This window comes from Camellia sinensis, chromosome 8 (assembly GCF_055761805.1).
Source record: "Camellia sinensis isolate YWXY chromosome 8, ASM5576180v1, whole genome shotgun sequence".
Lineage (NCBI taxonomy): Eukaryota > Viridiplantae > Streptophyta > Magnoliopsida > Ericales > Theaceae > Camellia > Camellia sinensis.
In genome coordinates, this window is record NC_138968.1 from 148,989,136 (window position 1) to 149,009,868 (window position 20,733).

Consider the following 20,733-nt stretch of genomic DNA (forward strand, 5'->3'; position numbering starts at 1 on the left):
ATTTCGGATCTTTTAATTTTTAATTTTTTTTATTACAATAATAATTTTAAATAAAATTATTAGAAATGACATTATTAATTTTGAGACATCTCATCTCATATTAAATTTATACATTCATTATATCATGAATTAAGGTTTATGACAGCAGCCACCTCCATCACCACCTATCCATCTTTTCCAAATCCTACCCATCCTCAAAACCTTAAAAATCTTTTGGTGGCAATGTTTTGGCGGTACATTTGTTGGCCAGTGATGTTAGTGACTTATAATCTTCCTCTATGGTTATGCATAGCAAAGGAACATATAATGTTGACATTACTTATACCAGGACCAAAGCAACCAAGGAATGACATAGATTTGTATCTGCATCCACTTATAGAAGACCTACAAGAATTATGGAATAACGGTGTGGCAGTCTATGACGCAGCTAGCAAGTCTATGTTTATTATAAAGGCTATGTTGATGTGGACAGTAAATGATTTTCCAGCTTACAGGAACTTAGCTGGATGTGCCACAAAAGGGAAAGTTGAATGTCCTGTATGTAGCATTAACACATGCTCACAGTGGTTGAATCACAGTAAGAAGGCAGTGTATATGGGCCATAGGCGATTTCTATCTCCAGATCATCCATTTCGAATGAAAAGAAGTTGGTTTGATGGAAAACAAGAACTTGGGGGGAAGCCTAAACCATTGAGTGGATTTGACGTGTTACATGCAGTAAGGGACATTGAAACTAATTGGGAAAAAATTACAAAAGAAATGAAAAGAAAAAGGGCCTAAACTAGAAATAAAAACGACCAAAAAGAGTCAGATTGCGTCCAGTCATGGAAGAAAAAATCCATATTTTTCAATCTACCATATTGGGATGTAAGTCCTTGGAAAGTAGGATTTCATATTCTTTGGTCTATCGTTAGTCTTAATTAAACTTTTCCTTCTAATTTTTTAAATAATAAATCTTTTGTTGATGTTACAGGCATTGCTTTTACTTCATAACTTGGATGTGATACACATCGAGAAAAATGTTTGAGAAAGCATTTTATGCATACTTTTAAATGTTAAGGGGAAATCGAAGGATGGTCTTAAGGCTCGTAAAGATTTGGCAAAAATGGGAATTAGAAGTGAATTGCATGCAGAGGATAAAGGATCCTAGTGGCAACCATTTGACTACCTACACTTTTCCGACAATGACAATGAATGAAATTTTTTTTGATAACCACAACTTTATAAGACGAGATGAGTATAACAATAAAACCTTAGAGGAGGTTCATAATTTTGATGTTGTTCTTAGTTTTTGTAAGGGTAAGTTTCTCGAAAAAATGGCAAAAATAATAAAATCTGTTCGTCATTCGGCATTGAACTCCCAAACATATGACCGAAATTCGGGAACACATGTCCAAACATTGTTTATTTGTTTGGAAATCAGTAACCAAACATATTATTTGTTCGGGAATGCAGGTCTGAACATAAAAATTTCTTAACACATTAAACGGTCAAAATTGTTAACGTTTGCAGAAGTTTTCATTTTTTCAAGTTCAGGAATGCAGGTCCGAAAATGGAAATTTCTTAACACATTGAATGGTCAAAATTTTTAACACTTGCAGAAGTTATCGGAAGTAACCTAAATCCATTATCAGGTTCAAAAGTTATTCATTCATCGCGTAGCTTTGATAATATTGCTGCATAGTTCTCTACTGAACTCACAATTTTTATAATATCTACTAACAAAACCAACCAAACCAATTATTATAATTTTTTTTCCTGCAAGAGAAGAAATTATTACATGAAAATTAAGAAATTATGTATATATATAGAGAGAGAATATCAACTGTGACAATAGTGGAAAAAGCAATAGGGACAGTAATCACATTGGCTCTTCTTTTTCATGGTGGGTTTTGTTAAGGTTTTTTGGAAGAGGAATTTTTTTAGGGTGTGGGGGTGTGCATTCAATGGGTGAAATGTTTTTATAAGAATAATTTTGATATTACTTGGGGGAAAAGAAATTTTGAGGGTTTTAAAATTTATAAGTGGGGGCCCAAAGAAATGGGGGTTCCAAAATAATTCATGGGGTGCTAATAGCACAACTCTTTAGTTTTTATGTTTGGAAAGATGTGATAAATTCTTATTTGAGTTGTTGTATTGAAAAATGTGTTTGAAATGATGATGGAATGTAAAATGACCAAATTGCTCATACAAAAAATAATAAAATATAAAAGGCAGCAATACACGGGGCAGTGAGGACACTGCCATCGTCCAACCTTTGTTGACTTGGGTTCATAAATTTGCTTGTAATAAATGAATTCAGTTTTTTATTTTTTATTTTATTTTTTTATGTTAGTTTGACAAAATAAATGCACATATTTATTAAAAATTTGTATATTAATTAGTATACCAACAAATCTTATTATAAAAATTATAAATACCCAAAACTTGTTACTCTCTCTATTCTAAAATATTAGTTTATTATTCAATTTTTAATTGTTTGAAAATATTAGTCTCTTTTCAAAAATTAATGAAAAAAATAATAGGAATTTTCTATTTTGCCCTTCTTTCAAGTTCATTACTAACACAAAAAATACAATTATGACAATTGATATTTTCAAAAAAAATAATGTGGGGGCCGAATATAATATACTAAGGAAGGCTAAGAAATTTGAAGACATCAGACCAAAGACAATTCGGTTCTGTCCAAAGGCTCTTGAAGCCAAATATACAAATCGGTCATGTAAAGAGCCTAGTAAGAACCAGCACACAACCGGAAGGCCGTGTAAGCAATCATGAGCGAGATTAAGAGTGGGCCCAACCCTTGGGCCCAGAAAGTAATATAAATACAAGAACATCAACCAAAAAGAAGTATGTGAGAATAGATAAAATAACTTGAGATAGAAGAAAACTCGAAAGAATACTAACTTGTCCATCGGAGTGCTAATTTCGACACCCTTGACTGGAGTGTTCATTGCTTTTTCAGGTAGCAATCAGAGGATCAAGGACGTCTATCTGGATCCTGGAGTATTTCCAAACCACTTCTCCACAATTGGTGTCGTCTGTAGGAATACTCAAACGTATCCATGGCGGGTGTAACAGATAATCCTCCGGTAATTGCTGATGACGTTACGCCAAGAGATGACGTCACTCCAAGAAACATGCTTGGATCGGAGAATATCACCGTGTGACGAGCCCTGAACTTTAACCCAGTAGCTTAGACCTCACCATCAACTTCGATGCAAGAGACTATGCAGATAATCATGGATCAAGCGAAGCGAAATGAACAGTGTCTAGAAGATATGATGATTGAAAATGAGCGATTGTGTCAGGAATTGGCCTTGTAGTTAGCCAAATCCCAGCAGGCCACATGCCATGATCGGGGTCGATCCCCAAGAAAGAAGGACGATCGACCACGTCGACTTCGGAAACATGATAATGGCAGTGATTCTGACTCACCATCCCAAGAATATAGAAAGAAGGGACGAGTCGATGTATCCAGCTCATTCGAAGGAAGTCCGTACGCACGGTACAAGCGAGGGAAAAGACATGATGATTCGGATGAAGAAGACATCCATGACCCTTTCGTGCGACGCATCGCAAGGGCGATGCTACCCAAGAAGTTCAAAGCACCATCATTCACCCTATATGACGAAAAATCAGATCCCATTGACTATATTCGTCATTATAAACAATCGATGACATTGCATGCTGATGATGAAGCCCTCATGTATTGAATGTTCCCAAGTAGCCTGGGATCGCTGGTCGTCAGATGGTATTATAATCTGGAGTCGGCGTTAATAAAAAGCTTTCATCAACTTCAAAAATCCTTCAGGGTGAGATTCATCACCAACGAAGTTCAGCCAAAACAAGCCGACTCTCTTTGGGCCATGTAAATTAAACCAGAAGAGACTCTCCGTGAGTATTCAGCGCGCTATTAGGAATGTTTTAACTTGGTAGATGATGCCTGCAACGATTCCATGGCCATTACCGCCTTTAAGATGGGGCTACATCTTGATAGTCCTCTCCGCAGTTCATTGACCAGATGGCTTCCAAAACAGTTTAGGCGTTAATGAAGAAAGTTGAAGAATATTGTAAAGTGGAAGACGACGCCTTGCGGGTCAAGGCCAGACAGAAAGTTGATAAATCAGTTTCGTCTGGTCCAGTTCAGCCTATAAGCGTCGTGCCATCAGGGAGCCCCTAACCTCAAACTCAGGCTAAACAAGACAAAAGGCGTGATTCGCGTCGTTCGAGCGATCAGTGTTCGCACCGATCAAACGAACAATACCAAGTGGATAGCAGGCGTACAAGACGTTCAAATAAAAAGTACATGGAATTGGCAGAAAGAACTGATCGGTAAGATCTTATCCAAAGTCCAACATCATCTGTTCTTTAAATGGCGGTATAAAATGATGGGCCCTCCTGATACAAGGAGAAGGGATAAGCGGTGCGAATATCACAAGGACCATGGCCACGATACTGACAGCTGTTATGCATTGAAGGATCACCTGGAAGAGTTAGTACAAGACGGCCAGCTGGTGTAATACATTCGAAAGAATAATCCATCGAACAAGGTAGTCTTACGGCTGGATTCACCACCACTCGGCATAATTCACATGATTTATAGCCTATCGTCGTCGGCCGAGGTGTATACAGTTCAGTCGCAACCTAGTGCGCCCAAACTAGTCACACCAGCCAAACGGCCCCATGAAACTGGGAGGATTAGCTTTGATGACACCGACTTAGTTGCAGTAACTCTCCTTCACGTCGATCCCCTCGTGGTCAAGCTACGAGTGAACAGATTCACAGTTGAGCGCATCCTTATCGATTAGGGAAGCACTTCGGAAATAATGTATTACAAGATGTTTGTTAAACTCGGCTTCACTAATTCGGATTTTTTGCCAGCTAACTACCCATTATTCGGCTTCAATGCCAACCCTGAGTATCCTTTGGGTAAGATCACACTACCAGTACGGACATGTACCAGATCAGTAGATGTAGAATTTCTGGTTGTCAAACTCTCGTCACCATACAATCTCATAATGGGGAGAACTTGGTTGCATACCATGCAGTCTGTGCCGAGCACCTACTATCAACGACTTCGTTTTCTAACTGAGTATGGCATTGAGCAAATTCGGGATTCTCAGAAATCAGCACAGGCATGCTATTTTATTGCTGCTACAAAGAGGCCAAAGGAACTGGAAGTAAACTCAATTGAAGTATCAGATCGAGAGAGCCTCGAAGATATTGGAAAAATCCCTAGTGAAAAGGCCACTAAAGACCTTGATCGGATCGAAATCAATGGGAGTCCTGACAAATTCTTCATGATTGGCACCTCCTTGAGCGAAGTTAATAGACGCGAGTTGGTATCATTATTACTCAGCAACCTTGATGTGTTTGCATGGACACTATACGAGATATTGGGGGTGGATCCAGTCTTGGCCCAGCATCGTTTAAACGTTGATCCAAAAGTCAAACCAGTCATTCAGAAAAGTCGACGGTCGGCCGCGGAGCATACATCGGCCGTTGTTAATGAAGTTGACAGATTACTTGATGTTGGGGTAATTTGTGAAGTCACCTATCCCACATGGTTGTCTAATACCATGGTTGTAAAGAAGAAAAATGGGTCTTGGTGCGTTTGCCTGGATTTCACGGATTTGAACAAAGCTTGTCCAAAGGATTGTTTTCCTCTCCCCAGAATCGACTAACTTGTGGACACAACGGCACATCATCAGCGCATGAGCTTCTTAGATGTTTACAGGGGTTATCACCAAATTGCCATGCACCCAGAAGATCAAGAAAAGACCGCATTTTTCACCTTAAGGGGAACTTATTGCTATAAGGTTATGCCCTTCGGATTGAAGAATGTGTGGGCCACTTACTAAAGACTAGTTACCACTATGTTCAAGGAACAACTTGGCCGCACCATGGAAATGTACATCGATGACATGGTGATGAAGTCTAAGGAAAAGCACTCACATTTAGCCGATTTATTAGAGACCTTCAGCATCCTCCGAAAGTACAAGATGAAACTGAACGCCTCGAAATGCGCATTCAGTATCGGATCTGGTAAATTTCTTGGCTACATTGTCAACCATTGCGGAATAGAGGCCAATCTGAGGCAGATCACAATAATTCTAGAACTCGGCTCCCCTAGATTGGTCAAAGAAGTTCAAAAGTTGATGGGGATGGCTGCCCCCCTGAATAGGTTTATCAGTCATTCTTCAGATTGCTACCGGCAATTTTTCCATACACTTCGGAAGGGCAAAGCATTTGAATGGACTCCCGAGTGCCAGGCCGCGCTAGACGGCTTGAAAACTTATCTCCGATCAATACTACTCTTGGCAACTCCATCGGCAGGCGATTCGCTCATCTTGTACCTGGCAGCATCCAACTGGGCGGTCAGCGTCGTGCTACTAAAAGAAGAACTCGGGGAATAGCGACCAATTTATTATGTAAGCAAGGCCATGGTCGATGTAGAAACGCGATATCTACCACTGGAAAAGCTCATCCTTGCTCTCGTGGCGACTGCAAGAAAATTGATGCACTATTTTCAAGCTTACACCATAGGGGTATTAACGGACTATCTCCTTCGGTCAGCGCTGCGTAGTGCGAAAGCATCAAGGTGGTTCTCGAAGTGGGCTTTGGAACTCGACCAATATGATATCCAGTTTTCACCTAAAACCGCCATCAAAGGTCAAGTGCTTACCGACTTTGTAGCCGAGTTCACGGGATGCCAAGCCGACCTCAAGTCCGATCAGGTGCAACCTAAATCCGATTGGCGAATATATGTTGGAGATATTTGGCAGCTATACTATGATGGATCATCCAATCAACGTGATATTGGGGCAGGTGTAGTAATCATGACTCCTGAAGGGGCAATAATCGAGCAGGCGGTCAAACTGGGCTTTGATGCATCAAATAATGAGGCCGAATATGAAGTATTGCTAACCGGCCTTCGTAACGCACTTCACCTTGGTGCATGGCGGTTGCTTGTCTTCTGTGACTCGAAATTAGTCATCAACCAGCTGAAAAAGGAATATGCAGCCAAAAATGACTGCATGGCAGCCTACATAAAAATGACGAATTTCTTGCTCATGAAATTCGACCACCACGAATTGAATTAGATAACCCAGGATCAGAACACACATACAGATACCCTTGCTTGCTTAGCCTCCGCCATTAACTCAGAAATCAAACGAACAATCGAAGTAGGGTTCATTTAGAGCCGAGCATCACCTCTTTTGAACCAGTTCAGGTTAACGTCATTGAACCAGGACCTAGTTGGATGGACCCTATCGCTGCATTCCTTTCATTAGAATAGCTCCCGATGGATAAGAAAGAAGCCCACAAGCTGCGAAATAAAGTCCTGCGATACTACTTAGATCCTCAGGGAAGGCTTTACAAAAAATTTCTCTTTAGGCCGTACTTGGAATGCGTTCACTCAGACAAGGTTGACGAACTCTTGGCCAAAATACATGAGGGTAACTATGGCGCCCACACTGGAGGACGCTCATTGGCCCACCGAGTCGTGACACAGGGGTGCTATTGGCCGATTATGTGATCAGATGCTGAAAACTACGTAAAGAAGTGTGAACAATGCCAGAAGTTTTCCCCTTTAACTCATCTACCTGCTGAAGAACTAAACTCCATTACTAGTCCTTGGCCATTCGCTCAATGGGGACTTTGATATCGTCGGACCATTACCACGGGCTTTAGGGATTAAGCGATTCCTGATCGTCGCAACAGATTATTTCACAAATGGGTCGAAGTGGAGGCACTAACACATATTCGAGATGTTGATGTTAAACATTTTGTATGAAAAAAAATCATAACACGATTCGGCATACCAAGAGCACTTATCTCTAACAACGACACCCAATTCGATTGTGGCATCTATCAGGAATTATGCAACACATATGGTATACGGCCTTACTTTTCCTCGCCGGCATACCCACAAAGCAATGGTCAGGTGGAGGCTTCCAATAAAGTGATCCTAGATGGCATCAAGAAACAGCTGGAAAAAGCCAAAGGCAGGTGGGTCGAAGAATTGCCCATCGTGTTGTGGGCTTATCGTACTACTCTAAGACGATCTACTGGGGAAACGCCGTTCACTTTATGCTTTGGAACACAGACAATTATCCCCCTTGAGATCGGCCTACCTACGTTGCAATCCAAGGTTTTTGAAATGGGTCGTAATGATATGATGTTGGCCTTGGATTTAACTCTGATTGTGGAACGCTGAGATCGTGCTCTTGCGTGCATGGCGCGATATCAGCAACAACTTGCCAAGTTGTATAACCAGCGAGTGCAGCTACAGCGTTATACACCTGGAGAACTGGTCCTCAAGAAAGTGCTGCCTGCCACTAAGAATCTAGCAAATGAAAAATTAGGCCCCAACAGGGACGGCCCTTATCAGATTGACTCAATTGCCGGAACAGGGGCGTACCGACCTTCGAACATGACTGGCAAAAGTTTACCACGACCATGGAATTCCACACACTTGCGTAAATTTTATCATTAAGCCAACCTGTACGGCGTGCTAGTTTGTTTCTAATTTTTGTTGATATGCTAACATGTACTCGTCTACAAATTCCATAATGCATTCTCTTTTTTTGTCTACCTCTCGTTAATATTGGTAGAATGATGAAAATGCCTCTGAATTTGAAGCGCCCTTCGTGAATGACACGATTGGCCAACACAAAGCCTCCGAATTCGGAGCGCCCTTCGTGGATATCATGTTTGGGCCAAATAAGCCTCCAAATTTGGAGCGCCTTTCGTGGATATCACATTTAGGCCGAATAAGCCTCCGAATTTGGAGAGCCCTTAATGGATATCACGTTTGGGCCGAACAAGCCTCCGAATTTGGAGCGCACTTCGTGGATATCACATTTGGGTCAAATAAGCCTCCGAATTCGAAGTGCCTTTCGTGAATGACACGATTGGCTAACACAAAGCCTCCGAATTCGGAACGCCCTTCGTGGATATCACGTTTAGGCCGAATAAGCCTCCGAATTCGGAGCGCCCTTTGTGGATATTACGTTTGGGCCGAATAAGCTTCCGAATTCGGAGCGCCCTTCGTGGATATCACGTTTGGGCTGAATAAGCCTCCAAATTTGGAGCGCCCTTCATGTGATGATTGGCCAACACAAAGCCTCCGAATTCGGAGCGCCTTTCGTGAATGACACGATTGGCCAACACAAAGCCTCCGAATTCGGGGCACCTTTCGTGGATATCATGTTTAGGCCGAATAAGCCTCCGAATTCAGAGCGACCTTACTACGTGGCTATAAACGGCCGAGTATTTAGCAATACAACCGTTGAGGGCCTACAAATACGCAATTATCATACGAATTGATACAAATATTAAACAATGCAGTATAACAAATATTTATTTATTTCACCAAAGAGGTACAAACACATAGCGTTGGACAAATTTAAAAGTACAAACACATAGCTCGGTGTCCCCTTCGTCATCGGTCTTTTTGGTGTCGTAAGATTCAAAAGAAAACTTGTAATTCTGAAATAGTGGTGACGCCGAATCCACGTCGGCGGCTTATAAGGCCCTAACCTAACCGTGCTTGAAGCTGCGGTTCTCGCATCGACAGACGTCTTCTGCCAATTTTTCCTTTGTCTTTTCAATGGTGATTTTTCGGCCGTAAAAAAAGCCTTCTTCATAAGCCCGAGTCCTTATAGCCTCTTTGGAAAACATGTTAGCTGTCTCTCTATCGGCTATAGCATAATCCAGTAGGCGCTGGTTGACTTTGTCCGTGACAACCGGGTTAGCAGCATACGCTGATTGCGTCTCAGCCGTTTTGGCCTTTCTTAGTTCATTCTCGGCTTTTTTCGCACGGCGCTCCAAATCTTGAATGCGCCTCTCATTTTGCTCAAGCTGTCTTTTTGCCTCGCACAGGCACATACCGATTTCATACACGCTGTAAAGTCCTTGGATCGACCCATGTATATCCTCCCTGAAAATTTCATAATCACTACGGCCGATGAGCGACTGCTGCACCTTTGGCAGAAATATTTGCCGCGCGAACTCCACCGCCACGTTGGGATCACGGAATATTGAGTCCGCTTCAGTTATTGGCTTGTTCCCAATAAAGACTAAAAAGCTCAACGGACGCGAAGGTCTGCTCGGCTCACTCCACGCAGCGGTATGACTCTTTGATCCCCCTCATTGCTGCACCCTATCCCTAGGTGACTTTACTGCATCACCTCTTCTGGGGGACATGCTCTGACATTTAGGCGATCGACGTCTTTCTCTCCCCTCTGCTGTTACATCCCTGGTTCTTTGAGCTTCACCTCTAGCAACACGATGCATTTCAACGTCCAGTTCAGCCAAACTTCTTACTTCTCCTTTACTATTGAAGAACAATCTCTGAGACATCTATGGCCCAACTCAAGTTTTTGCTCTTTCTTCAATTATCGATTATCAACTGTCGATTATCGTCATTTGTGCCAGATTTGTTCCACAACGCGTGGAACTTCTTAAATACTAGATACCTCGTTCATTAATTACGAATGTAGCATTTTTGATGCGCCCCGCAGTTAACTTCACATCTGTAGTAGGGTTTGAAACATGTCCAAATTGGCACAAGCCATATGATTTATTTGGCATTTGGAACAACATGCCCAAATGGGGCAAGGGCAAATACATCACTATATTTGGCACCTGATGATATAGCCGAATGATAATACATTACCCTATTTGGCTAGACGTTTAGTTTTGAGCTGAATATTTTATTCAGAGGATAAGGTTACACGTTGCAAGTGACACATGTTATTCGGCGTTGGAACGACGTCCAAATTGGCATACGCTATATGTTTTATTCAGCATTTGGAACGACATGCCCAAATGGGGAAAGGGCAAATACATCACTATATTTGACACCTGATGATGTAGCCGAATGACAATACATTACCCCATTTGGCCAGACGTTTAGTTTTGAGCCGAATATTTTATTCAGAGGATAAGGTTACACGTTGCAAGTGACACATGTTATTCGGCGTCCAAATTGGCACACGCCATATGTTTTATTCAGCATTTAGAACGCCATGCCCAAATGGGGCAAGGACAAATACATCACCATATTCGGCATCTAATGTTATAGCTGAATGACAATGTATTACCCCATTTGGCCAGACGTTTAGCTTTGAGCCGAATATTTTATTTAACAGAAGGTTACGTTGCAAGTGATTTATGTTATTCGGCTTCGACTTGTCCAACTGGGCAAATGTACGATTGAACTCGGCATACGAGATTATTGCCGGGCCGTATATTTAATCCGGCATATTATATTATAGCCGAATTGGGATACATTGTCTTGCATTATTTTGGCCTTTAATTCAAATTATTTATCGCCGAATGGCGTTACACTATCCTACTTAGCTGTTAATTAGCACACACAGAAAAAAGACAAAAATGCGATTTTCATTAATAAATTGAGTACAAATAATCGTCATTTTACACATGAAAACTTCCTTACAAATAACTTCTAGACAAAATAAGCAAAAATCTATAAAAAATTACATACAAGAAAATACTAAACAGAAAGCAAAATTAAATTAACACTACTTATTCTTCAGGGTCAGACTCCAACGACTCAACCTCTAGCTGCTTGTATGGAATTGGCTGCTCCGATACCATATTAGTGGCTGCCAAGGCTTTAAGCCAGCCGTATTTGAATCCCCGATTTTCAAATTTGGCTACTTTCTCCACATATTTTTCCAAGGCCGCGTTCTCGCCAGCATTGAACGCTTTGGAAACCTCGGAGTTGGCAATTTCTTTCGCCTCCTTCGATTATTCCAAATCGGCCTCCAGCTTTGCAATCGCCTTCTTGGCCAACTTGAGCGCTTCATCACTCACGTTCGTTCTATCTTCGGTGGCTATCCTGAGAAGATCGGAGCATTTAGCCTTCTCTTCCTCAGCATTGGTCCTCGCTCGCTTTTCCTCCGCCTTCTTGACTTCAGAGTCGGCCCTAAGAGATGCCACTGCCAATTCGGCCAAGGACTTTTTAGCCTTGCCTTTTTTGATTTCAATCTTGGCTTTAAGTAAGGTGATTTGCTCGACGACGTCATAGTGACAGCAGCCGATTTCTGCGATTCTGCCCGCCGCCTAAAACAAAACATGCGTAAGTTAATCGACATAAAAAGAAGCGAAATAAAAAATGTCAATTACGTACCAATATCACCGACTGAGCAGCTAGTGTTATCGACACCACGTCCGGCTCTGCACGGAACGTAACCCTGTCTATTGGCAAGGAAATCGATGAGGCCAGACTTTGGGCCATGGCGGGGTGCTTTAAAGTTGATACATCAGTCGAAACTGGTGCTTTCTTTATTCTAGGTTGGATGATAAACGTTGCCGTCAAATCCTGCGATTCTTCTATTCATGGCCGTTTATCAACTAAGTTTTCAGAAGAATCAGCTTCAATCTCGGCGGGGTGTTTTTCCCCCCTCTATTCGGCCACCAAGTCGTCCAATTGTTCAATGACCGACTTAGCTACAACAACTTGCTCCGTTTCCTCAACAGGAGTAGATGAAGAAAATTCAGCCTCAACTGGAGCCGGTGGAGAAGATTCAATCTGAACAGGAGGTGGTGGGGACTCAAATCTGGCGACTTTAGCCCTTCTTCGAGCTACCATCTTCTTAACATTTTTTCTTCTGGCCATCTGTGCAAGCGATTCCTCGGCCATGTTTTCAGGATCCGTGCCAGAAAGGTCTCCTAAATCGGTGAAAATATTATCTTCTAACGCTGTGTCAACTCGGCCTGAAGTGGATGGTGGGTTGATGCCGACTTCCTCAAAAGCCAAATTGAGAGCCGCATCGACTTTTTCTAAGTCGACCTGGTTTGGTTGTTCGGTGAACTGATCGCCGACTTCACCACTTGGCTCCAAATTCGAACCTTTAAGACCAATGTCCCTAAGGCTTTTGTGGTTTGGAAAAATGAGTGCTGTGAGTTGCTGTTCGCCCCTCGGAATAGGAATGTGATCCGCAGCTGAAAAAGTAGCGTATGTTGGTTCGTATCGTAATAGTACATGGGCGGCCCGCCCTTGTTTTTGGAGGTTGGGACGACCAAAGAATTTTAGCGCGGTTTTGACTTGCTAAAGCACAGCGTTGTTGGCCGAAACAAGTACTTTCTTCAAATCGTTACCTGCACAAGTGAAACGATTAGTACATGAAATCTAAGCCGAATGAACGTATAAGAAATGCGTAAAGAAATGGGACTGTACGGCCACCTGGTTCGCCTTTTTGTCTAGGCACAGGATCTAGGTGATCTTCACCTTCGTCGAATTTCCAGTTGCCTCGGACAATGACCATGACGTCATCAACACGCTTACTAGAGCTAGCAAGCACAGTCACCAAATGGTGATCGATGTATTTGGCCATGAGAAAGTAGTGTCCCTATCGACCAGAAGATTTCACCAAGGCATAACAATGCTGAATAGCAAGGATTTCTAGATTAATCCTAAGTCGACGATTTAATTCTACTATTCCCATTATGATTTGGTAAAAGTTTACGTTAGGTTGCGAAGGGAGCAGACCCCAGTAGCGAAGGATGGCCTTCAAAAACGGGTGAAGGGGGAAACAGACTCCGCCTTTAGTGATTGACAGGATCGGAAAGACGATCGTACTTGTATCAGTCCTTTCCATGTCAACTACGCTATCTGCCACAAGTGACAGATGGATGTCATCTGGAATGGAAAAGTGGCGTCGAAAAGTGAAAACGCGGTCCGCAGAAAGAAGAGCTTTCAAATATTTCGCAATTCGAGTCAGAATAGAAAATACGCTAAACTAAAAACAAATAAGAAAATGGGAGTTGAAATGAGGAAGAGATGCAAAGAAGAGAAGATCTTACAGGGTAGAGAAAGAAGGACAATGGGGAGTAGTTGGAAGTTGCAGAGGTCGTGAAATGAAAGAGAGATGTTGAAAGGCAACCAAAGAGCCTTGCATATTCAAAAAATATTCGAAGGGACAGCGCGGTTTCATATCGCATTAAATGAACAATGCGTACGAAGGGGCGAGAAATTGTAATGATATCTAAACTGTGGTCATTCTAACGCTTCGGTATTGGAAGGAGTGCAAGCGTCGTATTTTTGACTTTCCATATATAAAACCAAACATGTCGACTAATTGGCGTTAGTTGGATGTTTGGGGGGCAATTGTAGGGGCCGAATATAATATACTGTAGGGGCTGAATATAATATACTAAGGAAAGCCAAGAAATTTGAAAACATCAGGCCAAAGACAATTCAGCTCTGCCCAAAGGCTCTTGAAGCCAAATATACAAATCGTCTATGTAAGGAGCCGAGTAGGAATCAGCACACAACCGGGAAGGCCGAGTAAGCAATCATGCGCGAGATTAAGAGTGGACCCGACCCTTGGGCCCAGAAGGTAATATGAATAGAGGAACATAACCAAAGAGAGGTATGTGAGAATAGATAAAATAACTTAAAATAGAAGAAAACTCAAGAGAATACTAACTTGTCCGTCAGAGTGCTAATTCCGGCACCCTTGACCGAAGTGTTCATTCATTTTTTAGGTAGCAATCAGAGGATCAAGGACGTCTATTTGGATCCTGAAGTATTTCCAAACCACTTCTCCACAAATTAATAAAGGGGAAATGGTGAATTTGAAAAATTAATATTTTTAAAAAGTACTAATTGTGTTATCAGAAAAAGTTGAATTCCCCAAAATGGACTATTATTTTCAGACTGATTGCATGGAAATTGTTACTATTCATCTGTTAGTACTGTAATTAATATACGAATAGGTGCGTATAGCAATATTGATTTGTAAGATAATTTAATTATAATTGTCAAACAAGACTTTACAGAAAAAGACAAATTTGGCTTCCAAATTTGACCTTCAATTGTACAAACTGCAAATTAAAAAAAAAAATGACAATATTGGGCTACATTTAAACAGTAAATGATAAAATGTAATACTTACAAAAAATAAAAATTTGCAACACATTTTCATTGTCCTTACACAAATTAGAAATTAAAATAAAGTTATTAGTCACATTGCCTGCAATTTTGCCTTACAATTATGGAAATTACGAATTCAAATGAATAAGAAATTGGTATGGATGTTCACTGTTAAAGTTCAAAAATAAGTAGTTAACTGATTAAATTGGGAACTTTGGTCGCAATTTGACTATCAATTTTTATAAATTACGAATGAAAATAAAAATTATCAAAATAATGAATTTTGAATAAAGACAACTTTGTGCCAAATTTGACTTCTTGTTCTTAAATTTATGAGTTACAGTAAATTTCATGCAAATCCTGATTTCGTGCGACATGTGTTTTACTTGTACAAATTACAAATTACAATAACATAACAAAATTAACCAATTTCGGTTTTCATAATGTAAGTCCGTTATGATTTGTTCTAGTTTTTGCAACGACCATGCACCCATAATTAAAAGTCATGCTACGTGCGTAAAATTATACAACATACAACAAATTCCATATACAGAACAAGCATTTCACAATAGTCCTTGATTCCGTTTGTGAAACAAATGGTCACGGATGCGAACACGAACACTCGCCATATCCACATCTGTATCTTCAACCATGAGGCCATCATCCATATTTTCTCATTCTTCCGCGACGGGCATGTCATCTGGAACTGATGAAAAGCTGACTTGTTCGTTGTGGGTGGTACCAGCTATGTCATGACCCGAACCCACCTCTATAGATTAAGGTCATAACCGGCTAGTAATCATGAGATTACCTACGACCTCAAACCTGATATCAATTAACCATTAATAATATGGGGCCAGATGCGGAAGCAAGCTTAAAAATTTTGTCCAATGAGCTATGCTTACATGGCAAATCAAAACATTTTATGTATACTTAATAATAACTCACACCACATATCAGTAGTTAACATCTTGTATACCCAGGATCATTCAAACACATAGTCAGCCATGCCAAAAGCTTATACACATAAATGGTCTATCATGACCAATAGAACTAGAAAAAGAAATACAAAAGATCATAAACAAAGCCTTTTGCGTGAGGCACTTGGGCTGACTTCACAAAACTCGGGTTCCTTTATTAAATTCCACTAAGGCTGGGGTTGAATGCCTCTTTGCTCACTTACATACATATAAATAAGAGTGAGCTAACACCCAGTGAATAATATCAAAATAAAGAGGTTAATGAATGAGATTCGTTCATAGATGAATCATACTTATAATGTACACATTTGAACCACTATTCTTATTCACATCAGATTTACAAATCTCAACAAAGCAAAACGACCTCGGGTCTAATACATCATATCCATATACAGAACGATCTCAGGTCCAATTCTTATATAAAACAAAACGACCTTGGGTCCATCTATACAAAACGACCTTTGGTCCAACCGACTCCTTATTCAAAATGACCTTTGGTCCAATTCAAACATATCAAACGGCCTCGGGCCCAATTCAAACATATCAGGCGTATCAAACGGCCTCGGCTCATTCTCTTTATATTCATATCTATGCGTATTTCATATTCATGATCATGATCCCTTTTCATTCAAACGGCCTTTGGCCCATTACGCTTATGTTCAAACGACCTTTGGCCCATCACGGTATTCAAACGGCCTTTGGCCCATCATCATTATATTCACACGGCCTTTAGCCCATCTTTATATTCAAACATATCAAATGGCAAACGGCCTTAGGCCCAATTCGGACATATCAAACGTATCAAACGACCATAGGCCTAATTCAGATATATCAAACGTATCAAACGACCTTAGGCCAAATTCAGATATATCAAACGTATCAAACAGCCTTATACAAAATTAGGTATATACAATACTAATTCATATTTCAAATCAACAAATCCATGAAGCTTATACAGAAGTAGCATTTGGAAAGTAACATACTTGAAAATATCTTTACTAAGATATTACTCACAGTGTTTCGTCGATGAACTTGCCCTTGCGCTTGGCCCTACACATTTCATATTACAATAGGTCATAAGTGGTTCAATCCGTTCTTAACTTATTATTTCTCTTTGGCTTATTTCTTATCCCTTTAGGTCGTATACAAAGCTCAATGCATGCCTAAGAGTGCTTAAAAATGAAAGAGAACGGAAAATGAAACACAAAACATCTTTACAAAATTTCTGAAACGGGTCTCCCCGCTCGAGCGTGGATTCTGCCGCTCGAGCGGACCCCTTTCGGTCTGCAAAAGTACTGGTCGCCTTATTTTTACGCTCGAGCGTGACTTCGGATGCTCGAGCTTGAGAGTCGAAACATGTGACTTACGCTCGAGCGTGACTCTCCCCGCTCGAGCAGACATCAAGGCCTGCAAAAGTGCTGGGTGTTCACATTTCACGCTCGAGCGGCCATTACCCCGCTCGAGCAGGATTGACGAATTCTGGGTTTTTCCAGCAACCAATTTGAGCTTCAAACTTGCATTTTATAACCCATAACTCTCATACACAACTACTAACATGATACAAACACCAATTTACTACATTATGAAGCTCAAATCTTATGAATCAATCACATGCAAACCCAAATTATGCCAAACTTATTTCCAATACATTAAATTCATGCATTCAAAACTCACACCTCTATGAATTGCTCTTGCATGTGGGATATAACCTTTATTCTCAAGTTAAATGGTGAAGAGATGATCAAAAGCGTGAACTTCAATCAAAATTCAACATGGATTATACACTTTATGCTCAAATATGCAAATTCATAGCAATTTCTTACATGCATGCATTCATTGACTCCAAATTCATCAATTACCACTCAATTCTTGCTCTTGGTCACATATTCTCTTTGAATTCATATAGTTACAACCTCAAACTCATGAATTAAGGGTTGATTACTCACCTAGGAGCTTCAATTCTTCCAATTATAGCCAAATCTTGAGCTAATCCTCTTAGTTTCTTGAATTCTCTTGCAATATCTTCAAGAATGGCTCATTTCTCTCTCTAAATTCGGTTCACCCTCTCTCTCTAGAGTGTAGAATCTGATTTGGGCTAAAAAAATATGAGCTTAAGCATGCATGGCTCATTTATATAGGCTTTCCTTAATCACACTTAATTAGATCTAATCAATGGTGCTTAATTAATTCGATTTAAACTAATTAATTCGTTCCAAATTAGTTTTCAATTAAATTTCACCGTAGGTTCTAAAAATTACGCTAATCACAATGGCGTAGTCAATTTCGATTTTGGTGGCCGATAAGGCCTTCAATTTTCAGTTCAAAATACAGATTCTAACAAATTTTCCTACGGTAAACAGATACAAAGCCAAAATCACATATAATCATGCAATTAACACCCAAATTCAAATTAAGCACATAATTACAGACATAATCATGATTAATTAACATAGCACAGGGTAAGGTTGTCACAATCTTCTCCCTTTTAGGAAGTTTGGTCCTCTAAACTTATTCTACCTTTAGTCGAAAACAATTCGGAATACTTTTATTCTACGATTTCAATCTTTTTGATAATCATTTCCTTAGTCTCTGAATCAGGCAACACTCTGTCCTCAACCAGTCGGAGGTCCACCTTTTTCTGCCAATGGTGAATAGGTCTTTTCAATTTCCCTGAAAGTCTAATGCATACATTTGGAGCATTTCCTTCAAAATCTAAAAATTTCTTTGTGATTATACATTGATTTGCGGATGGAAAGCGGCATTGAATCACAATTCAGTTCCCATTGCCTCTTGAAGGCTTGTTAGAATTCAGACACATTTTAGGATTCCTGTCTAAAACAATAGATACTGGGACCCCATGCAAACGAGCAATCTTATCGATGTAAACAGTGGCTAGTCTATAAGCATCATGCGAAAATTTTACAGGGAGGAAATGAGCAGACTTAGTAATTCTATATATAATAACCCAAACGAGACTTATATCTTGGGTGTCCAAGGCAGCCCCACAATGAAATTTGTAGTCACATATTCCTATTTCCATTCCGAAATAGAGAGAGGTTGAAGTAGTCCCGTCTATATTTGATATTCGACTTTGACTCGTGGGCATCGAAAATATTTAGACACAAATTTAACAATTTCCTTCTTCACAATAGGTCACCAACATATTTATTTCAAATGTCAGCTAACTTCACCATAGAAGTTTGGTCTATTTCCTTGTCACAGAAGTTCAATTCATTCTTCAATAATTCCACAATTCACAATCCAATTCGGTATTTAGTTCAGTGATTCATCATAGTTATCTAGGGTCAATTAAAAGTCTTCAGGAAAATAAAGTGGATCCAGACACTGATTCCCTAGTCAACAAAGGTAACAACAAAGCAATCAACCACACGACGTACATAACTCATATATCCCCATAGTATGGATTGTAAAGTACAATAATATCGAAGCAGTCAATTTCTAACATAATACACGTGTTCTCAATTCATTCGACAGTTTACAATTCAGTCCAATATTCAATTCCCGGTTCCATCGAGTTTTTCCACATTATCTGATGGTCATCAAAAGCGTAAGGCAATGCACATATTAATCCCCATGACGTCAAAGATAATATCAAAGTAGTCAACCACATGTTAAACACAATTTACATATCCTCAAAGCTTGAATTACAAAATACAATGGCACTGGGCAGTTATTTACAAAGCGTACTGAATTCACACACTCTCGGATAATCAAGGTTTTCTAATTCCAATAATGCTCATAATCAAAACAGCCCACGGCCAGCAGTTACCATAACATGATTTCCTAAAATTCGATAACACTGAAGCAACTATTCTCTCATACAAAACATATTCTGATCAGTCAAGATAAATGTTTAGTACTGTTTATAATCAAATCAATCTGCCGTCATTGGTTTCCATAGCGTCAAATAAATAAGAATATGGTAATATATAAGCATTGTTCCTTAAAACACCCAATCACTGGGTTTGTTCAATCCCGTTCATTTATAACACGTATGTCTCCAACAATTAAAGGTTGGTTCTTAATGGTGTTCATGGCTAGATCGGTCTGTTGATAGCCCACACAAGATCTTCTAAATAAGTCAAATATTCCAAACGGATTCAAGTTTTGGGTTTATCAGTTTTCTCGTCAAGAATAATCTGGTCATTCATTCATGAACAATTCGTAATCTCCCTTAAACGAAATCAAATCAGATAGAGGTTCTTATCAAATCAATCCAGGCAAAGGTCTTGTCAAATTAAATCAAATAAAGGTTCCATCAAGTTATATCAAATGAGGATTCTATCAGGCCAAATCAAACATAAGTTCTATTAGATCGAATCAGATAAAAGTTTTCTCAAACAGGGTACATTTGGTCCTGTAAGGCATACTTCATTTGCTTAGGTACATAGTCAAGAGTTTCACAATTTCCCTAAGTTCGTCAGTTCTCAAAGTCATATCAAAGTCATACATCACTACGATTCATATTAACGTGTTTTAGGTCATGTATAATATGACATTGTCCACATAAGTTCACATGTAAGTGCACAGGCATTCAGTTGTTCATAATAGGAGGTATGTACCGTAGTCAATATAGCAGTTCCCAGATAAGTCTTACATGTAAGTAGATGGTATACAGTAACGCATCATACAAGTTCTTCGCTTGCACATAACACAGGGTTCATTATACAGAAGTTCCAAATCAGTCATACAGTCACAAAACATCGGTTTACGAGTCTGGACCAATCATATAGTCCAATCAATTTTTACCAATCAAAGTGAACGGTTTCACCAATTATAGAGGTCATTATTTGGGGTGCCCAATTTAGTCACACAATC

General features: G+C 40.0%; 2 protein-coding genes across 2 annotated transcripts; both read left to right on the forward strand.

Annotated features, from left to right (window-relative positions):
* The first annotated feature begins 4,829 nt into the window (after positions 1–4,829).
* LOC145798176 (uncharacterized) lies at positions 4,830–5,687 on the forward strand. The gene has a single exon (XM_082885662.1). The coding sequence runs from the start codon at positions 4,830–4,832 to the stop codon at positions 5,685–5,687; it is 858 nt and encodes a 285-aa protein (XP_082741788.1).
* A 759-nt stretch (positions 5,688–6,446) lies between these two features.
* On the forward strand, positions 6,447–7,106 carry LOC145798177 (uncharacterized). The gene has a single exon (XM_082885663.1). The coding sequence runs from the start codon at positions 6,447–6,449 to the stop codon at positions 7,104–7,106; it is 660 nt and encodes a 219-aa protein (XP_082741789.1).
* Positions 7,107–20,733: the final 13,627 nt, after the last annotated feature.